The following is a 26,388-nucleotide window of genomic DNA, read 5'->3' as shown; positions in this document are numbered from 1 at the left end:
GCGCGAGGCGATCGAGGCGTTAATCCGCTGGACGCGGCTTGCCGCGAGCACGATGTCGTCTATTCGCGGAGCGACGATCTCGCCGATCGGCACGTCGCGGATCGGGCGCTCGGAGCGAGAGCGTTCGAGCGCATCCGGGCCGGGGATTCGACCCTCGGCGAAAGAGTGGCGGTGTCGGCTGTATGGGCGGCTATGAAGGCGAAGACGAAACTAGGAATGGGTATGGCTGTAGCGCGAAGAGGCGCGAGAAAGAGCAGCGGCGGCGGCAAGAGAAGAACGATCTCGAGGAGGAGGAGGAGGACGACGACGAGAGGACGGGTTCTTCACGCGGCGAAACGCGGCGGCTTCCTGCCGCTGTTGCCGTCGCTCGGAGCTTTACGATCGCTGATCGGCAGAGCGGCCGGCATGGCGAAGATGGTGAATGACGGTAAGGCCGTGCGTCGACAATTGGAGGAGCTGCAGCGACACAATCGAGCGATGGAGGGCCGCGGTTTGTATCTCACGCCTTACAAGCGCGGCGGAAGCATCGCGAGACGAGGCGGACGAACGGTTAGGAGGAAGAAAAAAAAAAAAGTCGCGCCTTCGCGCGCGTTAGACGACGTCGTAGCTCCGATCCGTGCCACGACGAACGAACAGTTGAACAGCGCGGCCAGGCGCGCTCGCGTGCATCACTTCAGAGGTGTGTTCATGCGCGACGCGTTGCCGGCGCGAGTTCGTCGCGACGAGAGTGGTATCGTGAACCTGGACGACGCCTCGGGGCCGGGCACGCATTGGGTGGCGTACGCTAAAAGGGGAAAAGACGCTATCTACTTCGACGCTTTCGGCAATCTTCGACCGCCTCGAGAACTCGCGCCTTATCTCGGACGCGACACGCGCGTCGCGTACAATCGCGACTCCCAGCAGACGTATGATCAGAGCGTCTGCGGACAATTGTGCCTGCGCTTCCTTCGACGAGTCGATTGGGGAGGAGGAAGGGGGAAGCCCTTCGGTCTCTAACGGCGATAGCGCGTGTCGTCATGTCGCTGATTCTCACGCTGGCCGGAAGAAGCAACGTTCTCACGGCGAGTTACTTTCCGCCTCTTAATCTGAGCGACGACGATTACGAGCTCGGCCTGACCAATTTCGAAACCTACAACACGATTCCGAACGTGAATTCCTCGAACAATAAATTTTACTTCGACGACAACGACGAGACGATCGCGATCCCGATCGGATCCTACGAGCTGCGCGATATAAGCGCGTACGTGAGAGCCGCGATTCTTCGAAGACAGCGACGACCGCCGAGCGCGAGTACCGGAGGGAGAGACGGCGGCGATGACGCCAGCGACGGCGACGACGACGAGGAATATCTGTACGACGTCGAGGACGCGGAGGACGAGAACGACGATCGCGTTCTCGCGCTACGCGGTAACGACAATACCATGAGAAGCGAAATCAAATGCGCGTACCGAATTAATTTCACCAAACCGAACAATATCGGATCATTGTTAGGTTTCTCCCAGTCTCGCGTATTGCGGCCGAACATATGGTACGCGTCCGACGAGCCCGTGAGCATTATCGCGGTTAACACGATTCGCGTGGAGTGCAACCTGACGAAGGGCGCGTACGTGAACGGGAGATCCGCCCACGCGATACACGAATTCGCGCCGAACGTCCCGCCGGGATACAAAGTGTCGGAGATCCCGAGGCAGAACATTTATCTGCCGGTCATCGCGCGACTCGTGACCAGCGTATCGCTGCGCGTCGTCGATCAGAACGCTCGATTGATCGATTTCCGCGGCGAGCAGATCTCGATTCGACTGCACGTGCGACGCAGACGATAGAGAGCGCGCGGCGAGATGGGGGAAGGAACGATGCTCGTCGTGCGCGAATCTAGCGTCGCGACCTCGCATCGCGGTGGCGACCGCGATCGCGTCGCGGGAACTCGAGTCGCGCGCTCGAGAGAGAGGAGCGTCGGGAGATTGTCCGCAGCCAACGTCGCTTTTCTGCGATCCATGGGTTTCGTCGTACCGAGAGTCACACGATAGTTCGACGACGACATGAGGGACATTCTGAGCATCGGCGGGGAACCTGTCTTCGACGATCGCATCGTGAAGATCGAGAATCAGACGTACAATCCGTACGCCAACACCACTTTCGGATACAGCGACGAGATACGAATACCCATACAACAGCAGGACCTATACACGCTGCCGTGCGAGAGTTTTCTCTACGTCGAAGGTAGAAGACTGCACGCGAAGAATAATCCGCCGCCCGCGTCGAGCGGCGAATCAGGTAAGCCTGCCTCGGCCTCTAAGGAGCCGTCCGTGCCCTCGACGCCGGCATGGCTCGTGAACAATTGCGTCGCCTTTATGTTCGAGGAGATACGTTACGAGCTCGATGGCGTAGAGATCGATCGTAATCGCAACGTCGGAATAACCAGCACGATCAAGGACTACATCTCGCTGACGGCCGAACGAGGCAAGATCTTAAAAAACGCCGGATGAGATCTCGCGACTGGACCGAGCGGCGTCGCGTCGACGGGCGACTTCAACTTCTGCGTTCCTCTCGACACGCTGCTATGTTTCTGCGAGGATTACAGGCGCGTCGTCATCAACGCGCGTCACGAGCTGATTCTGATAAGAGCGCGAAACGACAACAATTGTCTGATATCGCGCAAGGAATTCGAGCCGAGAGTCGAGCTCGCGAAGATACAGTGGCGCGTGCCGCACGTGGTGCTGAATGATGTCAACAAATTATCGCTGTTGCGCACGTTGGACAGCAGCAGATATCTGAGCGCGCCCTTTCGCTCGTGGGATCTCTACGAGTTTCCGCTCCTGCAGAGCACGACCAAACACTCGTGGGCCGTAAAAGCGGCCATGCAACTCGAGAAACCGCGTTACGTCATCTTCGCGTTGCAGACCGGAAGGAGGAAGGACGTCCTGTCGCAGGACGCTTCCAGATTCGACGCGTGCAATCTGACCAATGTAAAGTTGTATCTCAATTTCGACTTCTATCCGTACGACGATATGAATTTGGACTTCGATAAGAACAAGATCGCCGTACTGTACGACGCCTACGCAAGATTTCGACGAACGTATTACGGATCCGCGAGCGACGAGACGCTCCTGACTATGAACAAATTTCTATACTGCGGCCCGCTCGCGGTGATAGATTGTTCCCGCCAAAACGAAGCGATTAAGAGCGCCACTGTGGACGTTCGTCTAAAATTCGACTGCAAGGACAACGTTCCTTCTAACACCACGGCGTACTGTCTAATCATTCACGATCGCGTGTTGGAGTACAATCCGTTGACGAACGTCGTGCGTAAAATCCTGTAAGACGACGCGTCGAACGGGAGGGGAGAGAGGAAACTCGAAATCGCGAAGATATCGGGGAGAGACGCGAATAAACGTCAGTATCTCGCGACGATGACCGCGACGACGGTCGCGGGCGATATCGCCCCGCCGATCTTCGTCGATCTGCAGGGTTTCGTCGTCAACAAGCGATTCGTGACGAAGGAGATGGCGATACTCGCGAACGGCAGAGATCTGACACATCACGTCTTTCGCGCGCCGATGTCGTGGAATCTGCTGACGAAGAGAGAGAAGTCGCAGGCCTGTTGGCTGACTCTTAATCACCACGAATTTCACTGGACCGACGGACACGTGGAGTATAGGCACGCGAAACAGATCGTTCGCGACGCGATATATCGCGCGTCGAGGGATCTCGCGTCGAACGCCGCGGTGACGATCTACGTCAAGAGTCTCGAGAAGAAGAAGTTGCTGGCCGAAATCGCGGCAGAGCTCGACCTGACGATGGAGATCATCGACGCCGATTACGAGCATATCGGACCCCTTCGAACGCTAGCCGCGACTCGCGTCTATCGCTGCGGCTATCATTCGAAGAATTGCGCCTTGGAAAACGTGTGCAAACTGCACAACTGGTGGTTGGAGAGACGCGATCAATTGCGCGACATGTGAACAGAGACGCATCGCGCGCGTTTTCCGCATCGTAGATTAGTCTTGCGCGTACTCTTATCGACGACTTATCGCCCTACCTAAAAGTATTATTAATACTTAGAAAGATACTATTAATACTAAGAAAAAAATAATATTAAAATAATATTAAAATAATATTAAAATAATATTAAAATAATATTAATTAGCGAATAAACGCTAACTCGTATCGCGCGTACGCGGTTAAATGTATTTTCCGGCACTTCCTCCGGAGCAATCGAGAATTTATCGCACCTCATTAAATTACCTCGTTATATTTCCGCGTCGCGCGATTTTTTTTTTATATCGCCTTAGATTATGGCGTTAGCATTAGCATTCGACGGAATCATAACGACTTGGGGATAGCGATATCGCAGGTATAAATTAACGACGAGAGACCGTTTTTTCCTCAGAATGAGTGTCGCAATCCCGTTGTTGAGTGCGTCTGATATCGCAAGTGTTCTCAGTGCGTCCAGTGTTCCTAGCGTGTCCAGCATTCATTCTCGGAGTTATTTTTTTTCACGCGAACGACGACGATGAGCAGCGATGAAATTTCGCGATTGCGGAGGATGCTCCACGAATGCACGTTCACGCCGTGGATGTGCTTGTGGAAGATAAAGTATGTTCGCGAGCGGATCCGGCAAGAGATAGCGCGAACGTGGAGGATAGGCCAGTGCAGTGAAGCTCGTGATATTCACACAAACAATAAAAAGTTTATTAGAGTTCAACGATGACCGTGACAAGTGTACAGTGCAACGAGCGGTGCGACAAGCGAAGCGGTTAAACTCGCGGGAGATCGCGAGCGGCGTGACAGATCGTGCGTGCGGAAAATCAAAGTCCGAGAAGAATAGCGGTTGTCGTACAATATTTGCGGTTTGACTGAGCGGTAAGATTAAGCGGCGTAGTAAGCGAAAAGTGCGAGACTTCCGCGTGCCCTCTCGCTGGGCTCATTATATACCGGGCGGATTTTGGGCCCCGTTGCGACGTGGCCCAATTAACTTTGAAATTTGGCGGTGACCTCATGGCGCCACGCATGATTGGCCGCCGATGAGGTCAGGAAATAGCGTTGTGGCGTTTGCCATGCGCACGACCTTTTTCGATCAGCTGATTGGCCATCAGCTGATCGTGACGTATGGGCGCGCATGCCCGTATGTTGTTTTAGTTTGACGGCGGTTGACAATGTTATTGTCAATCGCTCAATTTCAAGCGTTTTTATGCGGTACAAAAACGAGCGGTGACTCGAATGTTCGAGTTTTTGTTTACCGAACGAAAACTCGAGAAAGTTCTCGACGCTCGTTAGATTTGAAATACGGATTTTAGCAACGCGAAATTTTACATTGAGATAATCGATTACGCATTTCGAACATCCCGCCCGCCTCGTCAGCGCGTGACGAAATTCGCGAGTATAAACGGGGATGTCGCGAGCGGTTCAGTTGGCGGTATCTGGATCGCGATCGATGAATGGAATGTGTGACGCAATACGATAACACGTGTTGTTCAGTTGATTTCTATCTTTCGCGAGACTAAGAGTTGCGGTAGTGAAATACGGTGAGATTTACAGTGAAATAATGAGAAGTAGTGCGATGTGAAGTGCAATGATTAATGGAGATCAATTGTGCATCGCTCGGGGATGCACAATGTACAGTGAGTGGGTGACTAGTGATGTGCGAATGAGGAAATCGCGGCGAGAACGCGAGATGGACGACGGACAGCTGTAATAAAAAAAATATATACACGATATATACAATATGTACAATGTAGTGAGGCGCGCAAGACTCTACGCAATGCGGGGAGAATAGTGCCCGAGCATTATTCGTCTACGGACGCGCGAGCCTCCTTGACTCCCGGTAAAAGGACGAGTTTTACGACTGGCCGAACGAGATCCGAGGTGGAGGTGCGGACAGTCACAACGCGGACCGTGCCATCGCTTCCTGGATGCAGAGCGAGTATTCGCGCGAGGGGCCATCGGGAAGGCGGGGTGATCTCCGAGCGGATGAGGCACAATGTTCCGACCTCCGGAGCGGGCTCGGAGTTGAGCCATTTTGATCGAGGTGCCAAGGCGTGGACATACTCCTGAGACCATCGCTGCCAGAAGTGGTCACGCATTCGTTGCAGCAGCTGCCACCGGGATAGGGCGTTCGGAGGCCGTTCGGCTAGGGAAGGCTCTGGGACCGCCAGTAGAGGGGCGCCTATTAGGAGATGCCCTGGAGTCAATGCGGTGATGTCGTCGGGGTCATCTGATAAAGCCTGCAATGGACGAGAATTTAAACATGCTTCGATTTGTGAAAGAAGAGTACTCATCTCCTCGAAGGTGAGCGTAGTCTCTCCTATCACCCGTCGCAGGTGATGTTTCATGGATTTCACCGCCGCTTCCCAGAGGCCTCCGAAGTGCGGCGCGGCGGGAGGATTGAAGCGCCAGGATATTCCTTCCTTGGCGACTTCCCGAGAGATGCGACGGCCGTCGGAGGACGACGCGCGGAAGAATTCTCGGAGTTGGTTGTCCGCTCCGATGAAGTTAGTTCCGCAGTCCGAGTACATTTCCTCGCACAGTCCGCGACGGGAAACGAACCTGCGGAATGCTGCGAGGAAGGCGTCAGAGGAGTAGTCAGATACTACCTCAAGATGGACGGCTCTGGAACAGAGGCAGACGAACACGGCTATGAACGCCTTGTGAGCTCGATGTCCTCGCCCCTTGGAAGTGCGGAGGAATATCGGGCCAGCGTAATCGACTCCTGTCCTCAGGAAAGGGCGTGCTGGAGTGACTCGCCCCCGAGGGAGGTCGGCCATGAGGGGCCGTGGAGTGTGGGCTCGCCAGCGGGTGCATGTCACGCACCGGTGCAGTGTCCGCTTGATTACGGCTCGACCTTGCGGCACCCAGAAGCGGAGGCGAAGGAGCCCCAAAGTGAGCTGAGTGCCTCCATGAAGCGTCCGGCGGTGGCAAGACTCTATCACGAGCTTGGTGAGCCATGAGGTGGGCGGCGCTATCATAGGATGTCGTTCATCGTACGTGAGTATTGCATGTTTCAGGCGGCCGCCGACGCGCAGGATCCCGTCATCGTCGATGAATGGATGCAGCCTGGCCAGGTGGCTACCGCGAGACACTGGGCGAGACTCTCGTACGGCGGCTAGTTCAACGGCGTAGTGGATCCCTTGGACGATTCTCAGCCAGCGAATGAGGGAGGCGCCGAGCTCGTCCGAGAGCAGTGCGACGCTGGGAGGATGACGAGCGGTCCGGCGCCAACGAAGGCACCAAGCAGAGACACGTAAGAGCCTATGCAGTGTCGAGAACTGTAGGAGTATTTCAGGCTCCGGTCTGACCTTGCTGATGGCCGTTAATACCGTGGTTTTTGTTTCAGGAACGCTGACCATTGATGCCTCGTCGCTGGCTGGCCATAGTGACGAGTCGCCGAGAAGCCAGCCGGGGCCCTCCCACCATAGGGGGTGGTTCAGCAGATCCCTCGGAGCGATCCCTCTGGAAGCACAATCGGCAGGATTCTCTTGACCCGGGACGTGTCGCCACTGCGCTTCGGGGAGCCGCTCCTGGATCAGCGACACTCTATTGGCCACGTAGGTTTTCCATCGTGAAGCATGACCCTTGATCCAGTGGAGGACAACCTTGGAGTCGGACCAGAGATATACTGGCGCCGACACCTCCAGTGATGACCGGAGGTGGTGAACGAGATTGGTCAGCAAGGAGGCAGCGCAGAGTTCCAGCCGTGGGAGCGTCACGGGCTTAATCGGCGCGACCTTGCTTTTTGCGGCCAGTAAGTGGATGGACGTTTCTTCCGTACTGGACACTCGAAGGTAGACGACGGCCGCGTATCCACGCTCAGACGCGTCGGCGAAGCCGTGGATCTCGACCGTCGGATCCTGTTGAATGACACCCAGCCAGCGCCTTATTCGGAGGCGCTCCAGCAAATGGAGCTCGGAGAGGAGGCGCTGCCAAAACTGAGCGTCCTCCGCTGGGAGCGGAGAGTCCCATTCCAGCCTTTTCAACCATGCTGACTGGATTAAGATCTTGGCGCGGATGATCACAGGAGCGAGCCATCCCAAGGGGTCGAATAGCCGTGCCGTTTCCGCCAGGATTCGCCTCTTAGTGAATTCGCCAGTGCTTCGAGGCTGGATGGCGAAGGAGAAGTCGTCGCTGGCCGGATGCCAACGCAGGCCTAAGGTGGAGTGTACCTCGCTCTCCCAGGAATGGTGAGCCTGTTTGAGTCGATGATCGGGAGGAATACCCTCAAGGATGGCCTCGCTATTGGCGGCCCATTTCCGCAGCGGAAACCCGCCCGCCGTGCAGAGCTCTCGGAGCTCCGTCTGCAGAGCGACCGCGTGCTGCAAGGTGTCCGACCCGGTGATCACGTCGTCCATGTAGCAGTCATGGCGCAGAGCGGTTGCTCCCTTTGGGGCTCGTGCCTCCTCGTCGGCCGCCAATTGGTGGAGAGTGCGGACAGCGAGGAACGGAGCACAGGCGAGCCCGTAGGTCACGGTGTTCAGCTCGTACTCTTGGATCTTGCCGGAAGCCTTTGGACGCCAGAGTATCCGCTGGAAGCGACGATCTTCAGGGTGGACGAGTATCTGCCGGAACATCTTCTCGATGTCGGTGACGAACACGAAGCGGTGCCGGCACCAGCGAAGGAGGACATCAGCTAGTGCTGGCAGCAAGTTGGCACCGATCAGCAGATGTCGGTTGAGGGAGTCCCCCGAGGCGGTACGTTGCGACCCGTTGAAGACGACGCGGAGCTTGCTGCAGGAGTTGGACTGGCGGAGGACTCCGTGGTGAGGTAGGTAGCATCTTGCGGTACCGACCGTATTCACAGGACTCATATGTTTCAGGTCCTCGTACTCCTGCATAAACTCCCGATACCGGACGCCGAACTCAGGATCTCTCTTGCTCCGAAGGTCCATCGCTGACAAGAGGCTTTCAGCCGGTTTACGGGTTCCACCAAGCGACGTTGGCGGGGAAGAAAACGGGAGTCGTACTACGTATCTTCCGGACGCCATTCGCTGGTGAGTACTTATGAAGAGGGTCTCGCACTCTTGATTCTCCGGTCTAAGGGCAACGGAGGAGGGGAGTTCCCTTTCCTGCTCCCAAAAGCTGTGCACAAGCTGATTGAGCTCTTGGTCGACAGTGCACTGCAAGGAGTTACGGGGTCCTTGGAAGGGTGCTGCGCTGGACCCCCCTGACAGGATCCATCCCAGGGCTGTTTTCTGGGCGACGGGATCTTGAGGACCACCCTTGCGAAGGCCGACCTCAAGGATGGTTGAGCAGACTTCCGCGCCCAACAATAGTTCTACCGGATCGAGCTCCTGATACCTGGGGTCGGCGAGCTCAAGACCATGAACGTGAGGCCAGGAGGGGAGGTTCTTCACCGAAGAACCCTGATAGGCCGACAGGCGCGGTAACACGAAGGCGATGGCCTTGAGTTTGGCTCCGGTGATCATCGAGGAGAGACTGAGTGCCACTCTCCCGCGGGTTGACCCGGATCGTGATTCGCCGATGCCGATTATGGACACTGAGGAGCGGGAGCGGGGAAGTCTCAGCCGTTGGACCAGTGCTTCGGAGATGATCGACACCTCGGATCCTTGATCGAGCATCGCTCGGACCGGATGAAGATCCCCGGCGCGGTCAGTGAGGTGCACGTGAGCTGTCGCGAGGAAGATCGCTTTACGCTCAGACGAGGAGTGCATCGCAGACAGGGCGTTCACTCGTTGGAGGAGGGCGATGTGTACGCGTCGTGCAGTGTAGTGTGGTGCTTGCCCTTGCACGTCAGACAGGTCTTCACAGACTGGCACTTGGAGATCATGTGGTTCCCGAGACAGTTGTAGCACAGTCTACCTTGCTCTACAAAGGACTTTCGGTCTATCGCGGACTTCGCCTTGAAGTCGTTACACTGCATGAGGGTGTGCTTCCCCTGGCACAGTGCGCACTTCAAGTGATCGGATCCGGTCTTCGTGTGGTGAGCTTTCGCGGTTCGCGACGCGCCATCGGAGTTTGGTTGCGATACTCGTGGCCTAGCGGCGTTTAGCGTGAGAATGCGCTTAGCGATGAAGTTGACGAGAGCGCCGTGGTCTGGCGGATCAGTGGAGTCGCAGGTCGAGGACTCCCATTCCATCCGTGTACGCGAATCGAACAATTCGACGGTGAGAAAATTGAGGAGATCCATACCGTGGGAGTTGATGGGTCTCCCTATACTCTCCTGCGCGTTCACCGCGGTCGTTACGGCGTTGTGAATGCGACCGAGTTCTCCCGCTGACTCGCACTTCATTTTGGGAACGGAGGTGAACGCGGCGAAATTAGAACGGATAAGCTCCCTCTTGTTCTCGAAGTGCTTGCACAAAAGCGTCCAAGCGCGATGGTAATTATCACCGGTCACCGTTAATGATTTTATCAATTTTTCAGCGGCTCCCTTGACACAAGACCGGAGGTAGTGAAATCGCTCGATGTCGGAGACGGATTCATTCGCCCCGATGACTGATTGGAAGAGGTCGCGGAATGACGGCCATTCTTCGTAAGATCCCGCAAACGTCGGAAGCTTGATGCGCGGCAAGGAGGTTTTAGGAGCCCGATCGTGGTCCGGCTCGCCTCGGAGCGCGGCGGGCGTCTCGCCCTTAAGCTTCTCAGCGTAGCTGGTCAGCGTGCTACGTTATGTCACGTAAGTATTCTCCGCGACTTCAATAAAATCAGATACAGCGTACTCACTCTCCTGATACTTGTCCTTCAGCGCCGCACGAATGAGCTCATGCTGGGTCTCCATTTTTTGCCAGAGATTGTCCAGGATGCCGAGGCGAGCTTGGATGGCTTCGCGGGTGATGTTGCTCACGCCCATCTTCCTCAGATTGTCCACGGCGCGGGAGATCCGACCATGAATGTCGTGCTGCGCTTCCAGCAGCACCTTCACTTCAGCACTCATGTCTAATATCTCTTTTGTCTTTTCAGAGGTCACTTCACTCCACAAACTGCACGAGAGGATCAATCACGAAACAGCGGACGCGGATGATGGAAAATCCAGCTCGAAGGACCAGAAATGTTCGCGAGCGGATCCGGCAAGAGATAGCGCGAACGTGGAGGATAGGCCAGTGCAGTGAAGCTCGTGATATTCACACAAACAATAAAAAGTTTATTAGAGTTCAACGATGACCGTGACAAGTGTACAGTGCAACGAGCGGTGCGACAAGCGAAGCGGTTAAACTCGCGGGAGATCGCGAGCGGCGTGACAGATCGTGCGTGCGGAAAATCAAAGTCCGAGAAGAATAGCGGTTGTCGTACAATATTTGCGGTTTGACTGAGCGGTAAGATTAAGCGGCGTAGTAAGCGAAAAGTGCGAGACTTCCGCGTGCCCTCTCGCTGGGCTCATTATATACCGGGCGGATTTTGGGCCCCGTTGCGACGTGGCCCAATTAACTTTGAAATTTGGCGGTGACCTCATGGCGCCACGCATGATTGGCCGCCGATGAGGTCAGGAAATAGTGTTGTGGCGTTTGCCATGCGCACGACCTTTTTCGATCAGCTGATTGGCCATCAGCTAATCGGATTTTAGCAACGCGAAATTTTACATTGAGATAATCGATTACGCATTTCGAACAAAGTACATCAGAAATCTCATGGATGCGATCCTCAATATAGCTGTAACGTGGAACGTAAGTACTCATTCGTCATCCTTCTTTATTCTTTCGCTCTCCTTCGAGGAAAAATACGACGTACATTGATCGCGCGACATTTTTTTCATAGTTCGAGAATGAGGTTGAGATCCGTGGATTCGTCAACATACGCCGCCGACATTGGATACGACAGGCGAGACTGAAGCAACGGCGATTCTTAAACTCCTTATGGTGCGACCGGCCGTCCTATAGAAAATGGGAGAGGCGCTCCCCTAATATCTACGCCGACATCTTTCGACTAAGAAGGTTATTCGGCATGAAGCCGCTCGTCTCGGATCGCGCGTTTAAAACTGAAGATTTCTGCGACGACGATTCTCCTATGGAGATATGATACTATGACGCGAGCTCGCTCGAGGAAGCGAGCTCGCTCGAGGAAACGAGCTCCGTCCGTACGGACGACGGAGGATTTGAACCGAGGTACGGATCTCTTCTCGTATAACGCGCCGTTCTTTCCTTTCGCGTCTCTCGATACGTATTATTAATACACGGCTTTACATATTTCAGACGTCTCGTCAATCTCGGCGTCGAAGGATGGAGTCGAAGAACGGCGCCGAAGGACGACGTCGAAGAACAGCGTCTTCCCTTCCTCCCGATCTCCGCCCGCATCGCCCCCCCTTCCCCTTGCGCGCGTCAAAACTCATCGTTGCTCGCGCGAACTGAGCTCGTTTCGCCGATCGGGCGCGCCGCATTTCTAAGAGGGATTCGTCGTCGTCGTCGTCGTCGTCGTAGAAGATATGTACGTGTCGGCGCACTCTTGCACGATCCTCCTCTATATTCATCTCCATATTCATATACTCTCTTTTACAGGGGTATTTATGATTGATTCGCAGGTCTTTTACGGTCTCTCTATAGTCTTGTCCATATTCATATACTCCCTTTTACAGAGGTATTTATGGGTCATTTATGGTTGATTCGTAGGTCATTTACGGTTGATTTATAGTTAGCTTATGGTTCACTTATGGTTCACTTATGGTTCGCTTATGGTTCGTTTATGGTTCGCTTATGGTTCGCTTATGGTTCACTTACGGTTCATTTATAAATGAACCCATTTATGATTCATTTATAGGTTATTTGTGGGCTATTCATAAGTAGTTTCCCAGGTAGCGGAGTGACGAACTTTTAATAACATTTTAGTAATGTCAATTGAAGAACGCGTCTGTTTAAGCACATATATTTCGACATCTAAAAGTATCGACAATTTGCAAATCCATAAATTAGATGATAAGTCTTGTTTTGCCGCTCCTTTTTTAAATGGTCGTTTGACATGGGTCGTTCTTACGATAAATTTTCCAGTTTAAACGCGCATGTTTTTGTAAGACCGTTTATTTTAGATACTTTACAGTCGTTCTCACAGGTCGTTGTAAGTCTAGAAGAAATATAATATATCATTTATATAACATATATGATCACAGGTCGTTCTTAGGTCGTTCTCACAGGTCGTTCTTAGGTCGTTCTCATAGGTCGTTCTTGGCGACAAACGATTGAGTAATTGCTGATACTCGTCGTCCCCGAGAGCATTAAGAAGTAGCTCTTTGCATTCCGTATCGGTTCACAGGTCGTTCTTGGTCGTTCTCACAGGTCGTTCATATATATATAATAGTCATATATTTTAATCGTATATATTCAATAGTCGTATATTTTAATCGCATATGTTTAATAATTGTATATTGTAATCGCCATATCGCATCCATCGTCGATAGTCGCGCGATTTTCGAGAGCAAACAGGGAGGAGGACTCGAAGACCCCGCGTCCTTTCGAACATTATATTAGAATATTATAATATATTAGAACATTATGTTAAGCGTTATATATATATTAAAATATTATATTAAGCGTTATATTAAGCGTCATATTAAGCGTCATATTAAGCGTTATATTAAACGTTATATTAAGCATTATATTAAGCGTTATATTAAGCATTATAACCTTGTCGGTATTCATATAAACACCTCTTACTCGTAAAGCGATACGCTCCACGCTACATTCACCTCATTCACTTCCTCCTTGTCCTCCGATAAGTATCGTGAGACTAACACGCGCGTAACGTGTGCTTCGATATCGCGTCAAGTGGTTTGATTTTATGCCCATTAGAATATTATACATTAAACGCGTTATATAAGTAAACGTAGATCGCGCACATTTTTTTATACGAATGAAGAATCATTTTTTATACGAATAAAAAAAATCATTTTTGTACGAATAAAGAATCATTTCTTTTCGATCACCTCTCTAGCGCGTCCTAGAGTATCTTTCCTCCCCCTCCTATTTTTCATATGAATAATGAATCGTTTGTTTCTTTAAAAAAAAAAAGTTCGTTGTCTCGATCATCCTTCTCGCGCGTCCGAGCGTATCTACCCTCCCCTCCCCTCGCTTCCTCCTTCTCCCTCGTACGACGCGTTCTAGAGAACGACGTATCGCCGAAGGATGCGCGCGCGCGCGAGATAGTTCGCTACCGTCCCGACCCCCGCGCGCCTCGCGAGAGCCATGACGCGCGTCGCGTTATCGCTCGCGCTGACGATATCACTGCTCGCGGCCGTCGCGGCGACGCTGACCTACGATGACGTCGCGGAGGCATCCCGTTATCTTCGAACCTACGGCTTTCTGGAGAACGAGGAGAATCATCAGCAGTCGTCGACAACGCGACCGTCCTGAGCGAAGCGCTATCATTGTTTCAGGAATACTACGGTCTGGCGGGAAACGGCATTCTGACCGTGAAAACGATTCGCGTCATGCGCAGGCCGCGATGCGGCGTCGCGGACATTCGCGCCTACAGCCCGTTGACGAGAAAGTGGCCGAGGACGCATCTCACGTGGAACTTCAAACTAGCGAACAGAGATACTCTGCGCACGACTCATAGCACGTTCGCTCTGTGGTCCGAGCAATCCGCTCTGACGTTCTCGCGCGACTCGCTGCGCCCCGATATACTGATATCCTATCAATACGGCGCTCACGCGTACGAGAACAGCGACAACGGGGGCTCGTGCCCGTCGCCGTTCGCGGGACCGGGATCGGTCGTCGCTCACGTGTTCTTTCCGACGGGAGAGCCCGATCAAGTGACCGAGGTGCACGTCGACGAAACGGAGCCGTGGCACATTACGCTGACCACGTCCTACGACTTACGCCCTCGTCGGACAGGCTGTATCTCCTTCAGACGCTGACGCGCGAGATCGATCACACTCTGGATCTGACTCACAGTATGAGGGATGACTCGGTCATGTACGCGTACACGCCTTCGGAAGAAAGGCGATATCCGCTCAGGCTTAGCGTAGAGGACGTCGTAAACGTGCGAAATCTCTACGGATCGAGAGAGACGACGACTCCTACGATCGTCGACGCTACTTCTACGACCGCGGCGACGATCACGACGACGACGACGGCCTCGACGACGACGACGACGGCCACGGCTCCGCTGACGACCGTGAGAACGGTCGAGCCGCCGCTCGCTCCCTCCGATACTGCGGATCTATGCGCCTTGAAGCGCGTAGACGGAGCGCTAATCATGAATCGTCGCCTGTACGTCGCGCGTAAACGCAACGAGTGGCCCGTCGATATGAGGGAGAGACGCTACGAAGCGCCCTTCTCGTTCGCCGACTACTTCAATTTCCTCCCCCGCAATCTCACTCGCGTATCGGAGACCGTCGGGTGATATCGCGATATTCGCCGGCGACTACGTCTACCTCGCCGATTCGAATTTTCATCTTAAAGCGGGATGGCCTAGATCCGTCGAATACGTCGAATTTCCCCGCGACGCTAGGATAAACGCCGCGATAAACACGCACGCCGGGCGCAGCTACGTCATATACAACGACGATAAAATAGCCGAGATAAACGACTGCGCGATGATCGTCGCGAGGCACGGCGCTCTGCGGGATACGTTTTCCGGGATACCACCCACGATAACGGCCGCCTTCCGCCACGTCGACGGTAATCTCTATTTTCTGAAGAAACGCGAGTATTACGCGTACAGCGAGTTCCTCGACGCGATAATCTCGGCTGGTCCCTTCGATCTTAGCATACTGGGAATAGAATGCCCAGCCGATGGCATTCTGCATCGATTGAACGAACTCGTCTCCAAGCTGTATCGTCTGGAATACGCGTCCTTCGAAAGACCGCGCAACGACGACGACGATGACGACTAAGATCAGGAAATTCTGAAACCTAACGTTAAGATTACATTTAATATGCTGTTCTAAACCGCTGTTCTAAACCGCTTCCGCTGCATTAATTAACGCGCATAACGCGCGCGTCGAGAATAAAAATATAGAGACGACGATCGAGATCGCGTCGTATATAAGGCGCGTTTTGATCATTGCGCGACATTTCCGACGATATTCGCGATTAACACACGTACGATTCTAAGCGGGCGTCTCCGACGAATCTCTCTCTCTCTCTCCTCGCGACGACCAACGTTAACGACGCCGTCGCCACCGCAGTGTTTTCCTACGAACATCGAAGCCCTGTTCGCGAAACCGATCATGTTCGCCGGACTCGGACAGGAGTATCGCAGAGTATTCAGGGACTCGTCCGCGACGCCCGCGACTCCGTCAGCGCCGCCAATGACGGGCCCCTTTGTCGCTCCGCCTAACCGTCGAGACGATTACGCGGCTTCTGCCAAGGATACCACCCGCGATCGTTCGGACACTCCGCCCGTGATCAAGAAAGCTCGACTGTACACCGAGGACGAGTGAGTACGCGCGACGCTTCGCGAGTTACCTCGCCCGAGCGCTCTCGATCTCCGTCTCGATTGGCTATTTTCATATAATAACGTCGTCTTTTTTTTTCTTTCCGATCTCGACAGATGGAATAGAAACTGGATGTTCAAACACGAGATCAATTTCGCGAGACATCCGATTCGAATACTAGGAAGACGATATCCTCTGACCAAGACGGCGTACAAATATATCGACATCGCCGTAGCCGTGAAGCGCGAATCTCAAGTCGACATCATCCTAGGAGACTGCCATGGAAAAGAGATATCTCTGACGCCCGACATGTGGAAGGATCTGCTCGCTCTGCGCAACGATATACTGCCGTATTTCGAGAACGATTTGGACGAGGCTGTTGCGCGCCCTCCGACGTCCATAATCGTCGGAACCGTGACGCTTCGATTCGGCAAGATAAACAATCTGAAGACGCTGCTATTCGAGACGCCGAAGAATTGCATCGCTCTGTCGCAATCCACCGTGAAGGCGCTGTTCGTTCTCGAGCTGTGCGTCAATCGCATCGTCGCGTCGTTGACCGACGTACTCGAGACCGTAGACGCCAAGTTGTCGCGTTTTCTGGATATCACGACGGAGACCGACCACCCCGGCGATATTCCGGAAGCTATTCGTCGGCACGAGCACTTCCACGCGAACGATCTGATCGACTGCGAGTTGCACGCTCTGCTATTCGGATTCTATCACAATTTGTAAAAAAACGCTACGCGCGACGAATGAATGTATCGCGATCTCGAACCGTATGCTTGCCCGTATAACTGCGCTCGAACGAGGCGAAACGATCCCGAGTACCGATATTATTCTCGGTGTACATATGTATCTACGCATGTAACTTCGTGACATAATAAATAAATAAATAAATAAATAAATAAATAAATAAATTTTACACGTAATTTATTCTCTCTCTCTCCTCGATTTACATCACCCTCGTCTCTCCTCGATTCGCGACGAATTCCCTCCTCCTCCTCAAAATAAATCTAATATACATCGTACATTATACATCGTATAAAATAATATGTTATATAAAATCGTACGTTATATAAATCGTACATCATATCTCTTCCAGGCCTGCGTCGAATACATCCGTTCTGCCGTCGACGGCGACCTTATCTCTGTCTCGCGCCCAACGGAGCGATCGCCGCTTATCGCGCGCGCCTAGCGCGCCGCGTCCAGAGACGCTCCGACGCGCCATATCCAGGGACGCGCGTGCCGTAACCAGGGACGCGCGCGCGCTCTCTCTCCCTCTCCCTCGCTCTCTCTCGCCCTCTCCCTCGCTCTCGCGCCCGCTCCCCCTCCCCCTCCGCGTAACGTCACGACCCTCCGTCCGCTCCCCCTCGCCCTCCCCCTCCGCGTGACGTCACGACCCTCCGTTTACCCACCCGACGGCGAGCGGCTCCCTTCGCCCTACCTACCCGCCCTGCTCGCCCCCGCCGCCGTCACCCTGCCCCTCGGATATCATTCTATCTCTCTTGCTCTACGAGACCTCTCTCTCGCACCCGTGCAAAAAGTGAGTTAGAACCGACCTACTTTCGCATGCCCGTACTAGGAAACAAGGGATACAAGTATAAGCACGTCATAGCTCCGATCCTGTGGACGGACAGTCCGAGGAAGAGAATCGGTGGGGGTCGCGTGCCGCGGGCTATGCGCGCGACCCGCGACACCGTGGACTACGTTCACTGGGACGATCCGAACGAATTGGTGGATCGTCTCCGATTGCTGGACGCTTCTCGTCAAGCCGGCAGCAACGCTCACGACAACGAGATCCTGTCGATAATCGAGGAGCTCCGCGAGGCGGGCGAGATACTGTGAGACGATCGCGCGCGCGCCTCATTCAACGACGCGATGTTCGCGAGCAAGTTCGGAGTGTCGACGCGGAGAAGACGCGGTCGCGACGCGACGAGCGCTAGATTGCGCGCGAGCGTGGAATCTCTGCGAAATTACGTGCGCGATAACGCGCTGTGCCTGACCGTCTCCGACGTCTCTCCCTCCGCGTCGTATTACGACGCGCAGCGTCTCAAGATACGAGGAGTGGCCTGGCCGACCAACAACGACGCCGCGACGAACAAGAGTTACGTCGAAAGCGCTATATACGCGGTGAGAGCGAACGCGGCGAATAATTACCAGCTTATCGCGAGCGTGAGAACGCGAGTGGATAACAACGCGGCCTCGTCGGCGAAGAAAATCGTCGCTCTGAGCAAGAAGATCGACGCTCTCGAGAGCGCCGCGACCGAAAGATTGAGCGCTCTGGAAACCGACGTTACGCAGATTCGCGCGAGGGGGAGCGCTCTCGAGAATCGGCTGCAAACGCTGGAGAATCTGCAGGAGCTCGCAGCGACGAGGATCGAGACCGTCGAGGCGATGAGATCGGCCTCGCGCGCGGTCGCCGACAAGCGACTGGGCGATTTGGAGAGCTCCGTCGAGACGAATCGGGCGAACGGGGACGCGTCAAACAAACTATTGCGCGAACTGGGGACCTCCGTCGCGGCTCAAGAAGATCGACGAGAAAACGGAGAAGCGAGTGCGCGCCTTGGAGAGATCTCTGTCGCATGTGAACAACGTAGCGGCGAACAACGAGAGAAATCGAGCCGCATTGAGCGGTCACGACAGAACGTTGCAGGAGTTGACGGCGAAGGCGCTGACTTCCAACGCGAAATTGCGAGAACTGGACGCCGAGGTGACGCGTCTGAGGAAAGACCCGAACGAACTCGCGAGGAGAACGGCCGCGACGACGACGACGGCGACGAAGGCAGCGGCGAAGGCGGCGGCGGCGGCGAAGGCGGCGGCGGCGGCGGTTGCGATTCCTAAGACGATCGATCCGAATAAGGTGGTCATACAACTGGGCGCTAAAACTCCTGAGAAGCAACAGTCGAAGAGAGGGTAGAAAAAAAAGAGACGACGAGATGAGCGCCGCGAAACGGAGACTCGTGAACGAGCTGCACGCGCCAGCGAGAAAGAACTTCCCCCGCCGCCGCGTCGCGGTGCGCGGATACGATGATCTGTGGCAAGCGGACGTCGTCAAGATGCGTCCTTATGCTGGACGGAACAGAGGCCACAATTACATACTCACCGTCATCGACGCTCTGAGCAAGTACGGGCGGTACCGCTCAAGAGAAAGAACGGCGACGAGGTCGCTCGAGCCCGGTCGAGCGTGACGCGCGTCTCCGGACGTCGCCCGAGGAATCTGCAGACTGAAAAAGGAAAGGAGTTCTACAACGCCGAGGTGCGAAGATTAGTAGATAGACACGGAATCAATCACTACTCGACGTATTCGGTGCTGAAAGCGTCCATCGTCGAGCGTTTCAATCGCACGCTCAAGAACTCGATGTGGAAGTATTTCACGCTGAACGGAACGTACAAGTGGCTCGACGCGCTGCCGCGTCTAATATCCGAGTACAACGCTCGCAAGCATCGAACCATCGGGATGCGTCCGATCGACGTGACGCCCGCTCGAGCGTCGAGACTCCTGTCGACTGCACCGTCGGTGTACAGCCACCCGCAGATCGCCGCTCCGTGAAAATTTCGACCGAACGATCCCGTGCACGTGAGCAAGTACAAGACGCTGTTCGAGAAGGGATACACGCCGAATTGGACCGCGGAGTTCTTCCGCGTAGCCGAGGTGCGAAGGACGAATCCCGCGACGTATCTGTTGAAGGATTCGCGCGGCGAGCCGATAGTCGGCGGATTCTACGAGCACGAGTTGCAGCGAGTCTCCGATCCCGACGTGCATAGAGAGAGTGCTGCGCCGAAAGGGCGACGCTGTTCTCGTGAAGCGCAGTGGCTGGGAATGGACAGATCGCATAATTCGTGGATCGACAAAACCGACATATTGTGACGAATATACGTATATTTTCGCGTGATATTACAGATAAAAAGATACATCACGCGTATTGTAACGCGTCGCAATGAATATACAGGGTGGGGAAAAAGTATGGAAGCAAACAATTATTTCCGAAACTATTCATTTTTCGACAAAATGTCTTAGACATAATTTTTATGGTATGAAAAGATATATTATGTGGCATAGACGGCATGACCTTAAAATGACCCTTACGAGCTGCATATAAATAACGTAAAAAATTTCAAATGGAACTCGTCAGTTTTTGTTGTTGTCATATGACAACAGGTACAATTACATGTTATTAGTGGACGCAACTGAACGTCATGATGCGAAATCAGTAAGCAATGTCAATGTGCATACAAATTGTTTGTATCACAATTGTTTCGTAACTGGGAGTATTTTTAAGGGAATGGGGCTCATATGCAGTGTTTTGTAAACGTTTCGACATCAGCTACAAGAATCTGTAACAAAAACTGACGAGTTCCATTTGAAATTTTTTACGTTATTTGTATGCAGCTCGTAATGGTCATTTCAAGGTCATGCCGTCTATGCCACATAATACATCTTTTCATACCATAAAAATTATGTCTAAGACATTTTGTCGAAAAATGAATAGTGTTCGCAAGCGAGTCCGGCAGTGAATTGAGGAAAGTGGAAGATCATCAGTAAAAAGATATTTGCCTTCGGTTAACAAAAGGACGAGACTTTATTAATGTCAAAGAATAAAGGTGACAAGTGTTCGGTGATTGCGATTCACAGTAAGCGCGCGGTACAAAAGCGACACAGTTATCATGCGAGATATCGCGAGCGGTGAAGTGAGTTGATCGTTGGAAACGTGCGGATAATCGAAGTCCAAGAGAATAGCGGTCGTTATAAGCGGTGTGATATAGCGGTGTAGCAAAGCGAAAAGTTTAAAAGAGCACGTCTTAGAAAAGCGCAAGACTTCCTCGTGCCCACGTGCGGTGCTCTTTATATAGCAGGCAGAATTTTTGGGCCCGTTGCAACGTGGGCCAATAATTTTCGTATTTTAGCGGTGACCTCAGGGCGCCGCGCATTATTGGCCGCCGATGAGGTCATGAATTGAAATTTTTACATTTGCCATGCGCACGATCTTTTTTGATCAGCTGATTGGCGATCAGCTGATCGTGACGTATGGGCGCGCATGCCCATATGTTGCTCTGATTTTGTCGACGGTTGACAATGTTGTTGTCAACGAACATGATGAGTGTTTCTTGGTCATTAAAAAAATAGAAACTAAATCGACCGATTGAGTTTTTGTAGAAAACAGACGTTTCGAGAAGTTTCTTTGACGCCCGTTAATTTTGAAACTTTGAATTTAATAAAATGATTTTATTAATTGATTTTAGTCACGCAAATTTGATTATCGAAATGCCGATTATGAGTTTTGAACAAATAGTTTCGGAAATAATTGTTTGCTTCCATACTTTTTCCCCACCCTGTATATATTTGTAATATTAAAGATAAGAAAATACATCGCGCGTATTATACAACGCGTCGCAACGAACATATATATATTGTATAACATTAAAGACAATAAAATACATTACGCAAATCTATAAAATACATCACGCATATCTATAAAAATACGTCGCATCGCGCTTAAGATCTATCCGCGCCTCTCCTCACAGAGGTATCCTATAGTGCCCCCACGGTAGTGTCGGTCGAATCCGGCACGACGTAGCGCTTATCGTCCTACGAACTGAGCGCGACCTTCGATTCGCGCACGGTGTACACCTCGTGTAACTTGGATCTCAGGCACGACTGCTCGCGGGTCATCTCGATCTCGCGTCTTAGACAGCGCTCGTAATCGTCGAACGTCAGCGTTCTCGCGACGACGCTGCTCCTCACACCCTTGCTCTTCTTAGTGTCGCCCCTACCCTCGACTCGCAACGCGTACATCTTCGCTCTGAGTCCGACGAACTCGAGCATGAGAGCGCCGTTGTTCTCGTCCTTCATCAGACCGAGAACCTTCTTATTCGCGCGCGGCACGCCGTAGGGATTGTCGATGGCGTAATCGCTCGTATCGAATCTAACGATGTCGCGCTTCATTCGCTCGTACGCATCCTCGCACTCTATGCTATAAATGAAACTGTCCGTGTCGGTGTACAATATTTTACACTTATCGCCGTAGAGCGGTGACATGTATTCGTAGTGAAACGCGTATAGATGAATCTTGGATATATCGAGAATGGACATGCCTACGTCGATCTTCGTCTCCAATTTACGCAATTCCACGGCCATGAGATTCTCCGAGAATACGCTTCTACTGTGAAAATTCGGCTTGGAGATGATCGCCTCGGCTCCGAATCGCCCGTCCCATCGAGTTGCGAGTCGAACGTCCACGCGATTGCGCACGTTCTCCATAGTCTTGCCGAAGACGGCGTTGTTCATCAACTTGTACAGATTCTTCTCGAAATCGTTACTTGCGTAAGCGCGTGTTAAGTTCCACGTATCCGCGTAACCACGGCGACTGCGAGAAGCGCAGCGCGCGATGAATCCTCGTCAGACGCTTATCGTACAGCGTGGCTAGGAGTTTGCTCTGACGCTTCCCCGGCGGCTTATCGCACGTGGGGCAAAACGGTAGATCGGCGTGGGCGTCGTGCGCGTCGGCCGGATAGTCGAGATCGACCTTGAGAATGTAGCCGACGGTCGAGTCCTCCGTCACGGACATCACGTCGAGACTCTCGAGATCGTTGACCCACTCGAATCGCTCGTACGGCTGACACATCGCCCAACCATACAGATTGTTGATATCGAGATACATCAGATAGATCGACGGTCGCAACGGATCGTACGCGCTCATGTACTTGTTGTTAGCGCGAGCGTATCTGTTAGAGCACTGACTCAGACCGCCGCGTATTCCGTGTTCCACGAACATCATCATATCGATATCGGTGAGCAGCTCGAAATGGACCCCCGTGTACTTAAGCATCGCGTCCCACGTGTTTCCCGGTAACGTGAAGTAGTACGCGGGATCTAAACCGTACCTCTCCAAACAAGCGGCGCGAAAATTTTCGAACGTATTTTTATAGATACACGTCCGCGAGCAGAAGAACGTCAGTCTTCAGATAGAGATCGTTGTACTCGCCCAGGTTTTCGACGCTAAATCGCTTCAGACGCGCGTCGCGTGCGCGTAAGCTCTCCGATACGGTATCGCCGGTTAGAGAACTGTAGAAGGACTCGCGCGGTGTGAGACGCGTCTCCCGCAATCTCTCGACGCTGTCGACGTACTCGTACGGAAACACGCCCTTGCGCGTGAGAAGCCGAAAGTCGTCGTCCGAGAGGTCGCGAAACTCGCCTCGCGCGATCGTCAGTTTGCGCTCGTCGAGATAAGACGCCAGCTTATCGAGACCGGCGCCTAAAAACTTGAACGAGTCCATGAATCCTAATTTAACGTATCTGGAACGCGCGGCGTTTCCCCCGTCTCCCTCCGCCGCCGCCGCCGCACTATCTCGAACGGTCTTCGAGAAAGCTATGTACGATTCCTTCACCGGCAACAGCTCGACGCTGCCGGGATACGCGTTAGCCACATCCTTGATAATGAAGTGCGCGTCATAACCCTATAGATTGTGAAAGAATACGGGTATGACGTAGGGGTCCTTGTAATTCAAATTACACGCGGAATGCGCCGGACCTCTGAAACGGCCGGTCAAGTGACAGTGATCGCGCACTCGAGCGTCGTTGGCCTCGAACGGTCTCTCGCACGCGTAACAGCGCGACGCGCTCGCGAATATCTCCCGCTTGTCCGGTGTCAGATCCGCCATCGGTACCACGGCGTCGAGGGCGACTTTCGACGAACCACGCGACGCAATCCTCGCCGCGATAAGATCCGTACGTCGACGCGGCGTCGTCGAAGGAGCAATGCGCGTAATAGGCCACGCTGTAAACTCTGTGATGCTGAACGATCCTCGTATTCTTGGTTCTCCCGCCCTCGTTCCCCTCCTTCCTCTCCAACGCGCACTCCAGATCGGCGTACATCGCGAACGGAATTCGCTCCTTTCTCGAATGATGATCGAACTCCAGCCACCTGTCGTCCTCGCCGGGAAAAACGACCGCGCAATCGTTCAGCTTGCCGCAATCCTCGCTGTGCGCCGATAGCTTCTCGCTCGTGCGAAAGTAATGCATGCATCTGAGAAAATACGGAATAAACGTTAGCTCGATATTTCGCTCTCGCTCGCCGAGATGGAACGCTCACCGATCGCACACGTGCGTTCTGTGCTGTCGCTTGGTCAAGTGCGAGCTGATCAGAGGAGACAGATTTCGGATACAGGCGAAATGCTCGACCGCGTTACCCTCGCGCGTCGCATCGCTCAGATACAGCAAATTGACGTGTCTCTCCCTCTTTCGATTCGTCAGACTAAGAGGCACGATGCGAATTCCACCATCGTCCTTCCCGCGTCGTCTCTCTCCGACGGTGTATACGTTCACCGATATATCGTTCAGACGCTCGAACCGTCCGATTCCGTTCAGAGTCATAGGTAACTTCGAGCCCTCCAGATTCAACACCTCGGAGTAATGCGGATATCGCGAGCTTCTCTCGCCGTGCTTATCGACGGGATACAGAGCGGCTATCACCGACCACGCAAAACACGCCTCGTCGTCGGATCGCACGTTGACCACCGCTCTCTTCATCTGAATCTCTCGCGGTACTCGCACGTGGCACACCGCCCGCATGGGATTGTACACGTTCACATTCACCGTTAGATCGAGTATGCGCGATAGAGCCCATCCGCTATCGCACTCTTGAAACTCCTCCAAAGACGCGACGGTATCGCCGACGAAGCAAGTATCGTACCACTCGCGCAGATCCGTCGTGGATAGAAGGGGATGGTTTCTCGTGGCGATCGTCTTAACGGCGGTTTTATCGCCCGACACGAATTCTCCGTTGAACGTCGTGTTCACCTTAACGCCGCCATATCGGCCCATGACGTCGCGCACGCGGCGGAGCACGGTGTCCCTCGCGTCCTCGAGAAATCTCAGAGGTTCGATGTAATCGAGATTTATCACAGCGCCGTCAACGCGCGTCTCTTGAAAGCCGTCTCGACCTTGGACCACGAGAATCCCTCGCGCGACTCAATCCCGCTACCGCCGCTGCCGCCGTCGTCCTCGCGTCTCGCGACATCCGCGCCCTCGCGCACGAAGCGTCGCCGTAGATCGTTCCTCGCGCCGATCACTCGCAGGATTCGGGCGACCAGAGAGGTCCTCGCCCCCGTAGAGATTCGGCGACTCGCGTCTAGGCACCTCTCGCGCAGAGTCGCGAGACACTCCTCGCATCGTCGCGTCCACGCGCGATAGTCGTCCGTCGTGGCGACGTCGCGCGCGCTCTCGAGCATCCGGCGCTCTTCCTCCTGCATGGTCGCGTCCTCTTCTCTCCCTACGGCCATTCGTCGTCCTCTCTCCTCCTCACGGGGCCTCATCCAGTGTTTCGCTTCGCGAATCTACCGGCAGCGAAAACCCGCGACGCGTCCCGGTCACCCGCGTATCTCCGGTGTCGAATCTCGCCGCTCTTCTGCTACACACCAGGATCGTCTCGATCCACAGCTCCTCGCGCGCGTCCCGAAGACCGATCGTCCGCCTCGTCGAATAAGTCCCGACGCGATCCTCTCCTTCAACACTCGGACGTAGCGATCGATCGGCGGATCGACGCGCTCCTCGCTCATGACAACTCGCGCTTCAAGCATATCAAATCGACGCCGCAAAACATATTTCGGCGGAACGGGTACTTGCGACCGCTGTCGTCGCGATCATAGGTGTATCGCAGAATTCTACCCGCGTTATCCTCGGGCGGGAGAATCCTGCAGCGCGCGACTGGCCATAAATATCATTCTTCCGGTTGGGGATAATCGAACGAGTGGTATTTCCACTGGCCGGCACACATATAACCCTTCGGATCCTGACAACCCTTCGGATACTTCGCTCTAAACCACCTGTCTAGATCATAGTTGTAAGAATAGGCTCTGCGACTGTTGGCCAGAGCCATCTCGACCCACAACTCCTCGCGCCGACTGTGCGTTTGAACGGCTCTTCTCAGATGATACGTCGCGACGTTCCATCGCACGCTCTCCTTCAACTCGACGTCGTCGTTGCCTATCGGGCGCGTCAACTCCTCTTCCTTATCCGTCGCCCTACCGTCGACGGTAGAGGCGACTCTGACAGAACTAGCGCCGCTCATACG

At 53.7% G+C, this 26,388-nt stretch overlaps 6 protein-coding genes across 6 annotated transcripts; 2 read left to right on the top strand and 4 right to left on the bottom strand.

Annotated features, from left to right (window-relative positions):
* Positions 1-5,746: 5,746 nt before the first annotated feature.
* On the bottom strand, positions 5,747-6,543 carry LOC112638948. Its single transcript, XM_025411591.1, has one exon. The coding sequence runs from the start codon at positions 6,513-6,515 to the stop codon at positions 5,787-5,789; it is 729 nt and encodes a 242-aa protein (XP_025267376.1). The 5' UTR covers positions 6,516-6,543; the 3' UTR covers positions 5,747-5,786.
* Positions 6,544-7,423: 880 nt separating this feature from the next.
* Positions 7,424-8,345, bottom strand: LOC112638945. The gene is made up of 2 exons (XM_025411589.1): positions 7,606-8,345; positions 7,424-7,517 (listed from the first exon to the last, which is right to left on the bottom strand). The coding sequence occupies exons 1-2, from the start codon at positions 8,343-8,345 to the stop codon at positions 7,424-7,426; spliced, it is 834 nt and encodes a 277-aa protein (XP_025267374.1).
* A 6,020-nt stretch (positions 8,346-14,365) lies between these two features.
* Positions 14,366-15,775, top strand: LOC112638944 (stromelysin-3-like). The gene is made up of 3 exons (XM_025411588.1): positions 14,366-14,698; positions 14,788-15,149; positions 15,427-15,775. Exons 1-3 carry the CDS (start codon positions 14,366-14,368, stop codon positions 15,773-15,775), a joined length of 1,044 nt encoding a protein of 347 aa, XP_025267373.1.
* A 2,421-nt stretch (positions 15,776-18,196) lies between these two features.
* On the top strand, positions 18,197-19,159 carry LOC112638943 (glycine, alanine and asparagine-rich protein-like). The gene has a single exon (XM_025411587.1). The coding sequence runs from the start codon at positions 18,197-18,199 to the stop codon at positions 19,157-19,159; it is 963 nt and encodes a 320-aa protein (XP_025267372.1).
* Positions 19,160-21,905: 2,746 nt separating this feature from the next.
* LOC112638942 lies at positions 21,906-22,604 on the bottom strand. The gene has a single exon (XM_025411584.1). The coding sequence runs from the start codon at positions 22,602-22,604 to the stop codon at positions 21,906-21,908; it is 699 nt and encodes a 232-aa protein (XP_025267369.1).
* A 635-nt stretch (positions 22,605-23,239) lies between these two features.
* Positions 23,240-25,139, bottom strand: LOC112638941. The gene is made up of 3 exons (XM_025411583.1): positions 24,409-25,139; positions 23,919-24,342; positions 23,240-23,773 (listed from the first exon to the last, which is right to left on the bottom strand). The coding sequence occupies exons 1-3, from the start codon at positions 25,137-25,139 to the stop codon at positions 23,240-23,242; spliced, it is 1,689 nt and encodes a 562-aa protein (XP_025267368.1).
* Between the last annotated feature and the right edge of the window lie 1,249 nt (positions 25,140-26,388).

Source organism: Camponotus floridanus, unplaced genomic scaffold (genome assembly GCF_003227725.1).
Source record: "Camponotus floridanus strain SB8 unplaced genomic scaffold, Cflo_v7.5 scaffold40, whole genome shotgun sequence".
NCBI classification, from domain to species: Eukaryota; Metazoa; Arthropoda; class Insecta; order Hymenoptera; family Formicidae; genus Camponotus; species Camponotus floridanus.
Note: the sequence above shows the minus strand (reverse complement) of the source record. Positions and strands in the feature narration are given on the sequence as shown.

What these genes read in the sequence shown, in the direction of transcription:
- LOC112638943 (XM_025411587.1), top strand. Translation starts at nt 18,197, where the DNA reads ATGTTCGCGAGCAAGTTCGGAGTGTCGACGCGGAGAAGACGCGGTCGC.
- LOC112638944 (XM_025411588.1), top strand. Translation starts at nt 14,366, where the DNA reads ATGCGCAGGCCGCGATGCGGCGTCGCGGACATTCGCGCCTACAGCCCG. An exon ending in AGCCCGATCAAGTGACCGAG is followed by an intron (nt 14,699 to 14,787) that starts GTGCACGTCGAC and finishes TATCTCCTTCAG; the next exon opens with ACGCTGACGCGCGAGATCGA. An exon ending in CTAATCATGAATCGTCGCCT is followed by an intron (nt 15,150 to 15,426) that starts GTACGTCGCGCG and finishes CGCCGGGCGCAG; the next exon opens with CTACGTCATATACAACGACG.
- LOC112638941 (XM_025411583.1), bottom strand. Translation starts at nt 25,139, where the DNA reads ATGGGCCGATATGGCGGCGTTAAGGTGAACACGACGTTCAACGGAGAA. An exon ending in AGAACGCACGTGTGCGATCG is followed by an intron (nt 24,343 to 24,408) that starts GTGAGCGTTCCA and finishes GTATTTTCTCAG; the next exon opens with ATGCATGCATTACTTTCGCA. An exon ending in AGCGCGTCGCGCTGTTACGC is followed by an intron (nt 23,774 to 23,918) that starts GTGCGAGAGACC and finishes CACAATCTATAG; the next exon opens with GGTTATGACGCGCACTTCAT.
- LOC112638945 (XM_025411589.1), bottom strand. Translation starts at nt 8,345, where the DNA reads ATGGACGACGTGATCACCGGGTCGGACACCTTGCAGCACGCGGTCGCT. An exon ending in TCGGCGCCAGTATATCTCTG is followed by an intron (nt 7,518 to 7,605) that starts GTCCGACTCCAA and finishes TCGCTGATCCAG; the next exon opens with GAGCGGCTCCCCGAAGCGCA.
- LOC112638942 (XM_025411584.1), bottom strand. Translation starts at nt 22,604, where the DNA reads ATGAACAACGCCGTCTTCGGCAAGACTATGGAGAACGTGCGCAATCGC.
- LOC112638948 (XM_025411591.1), bottom strand. Translation starts at nt 6,515, where the DNA reads ATGTACTCGGACTGCGGAACTAACTTCATCGGAGCGGACAACCAACTC.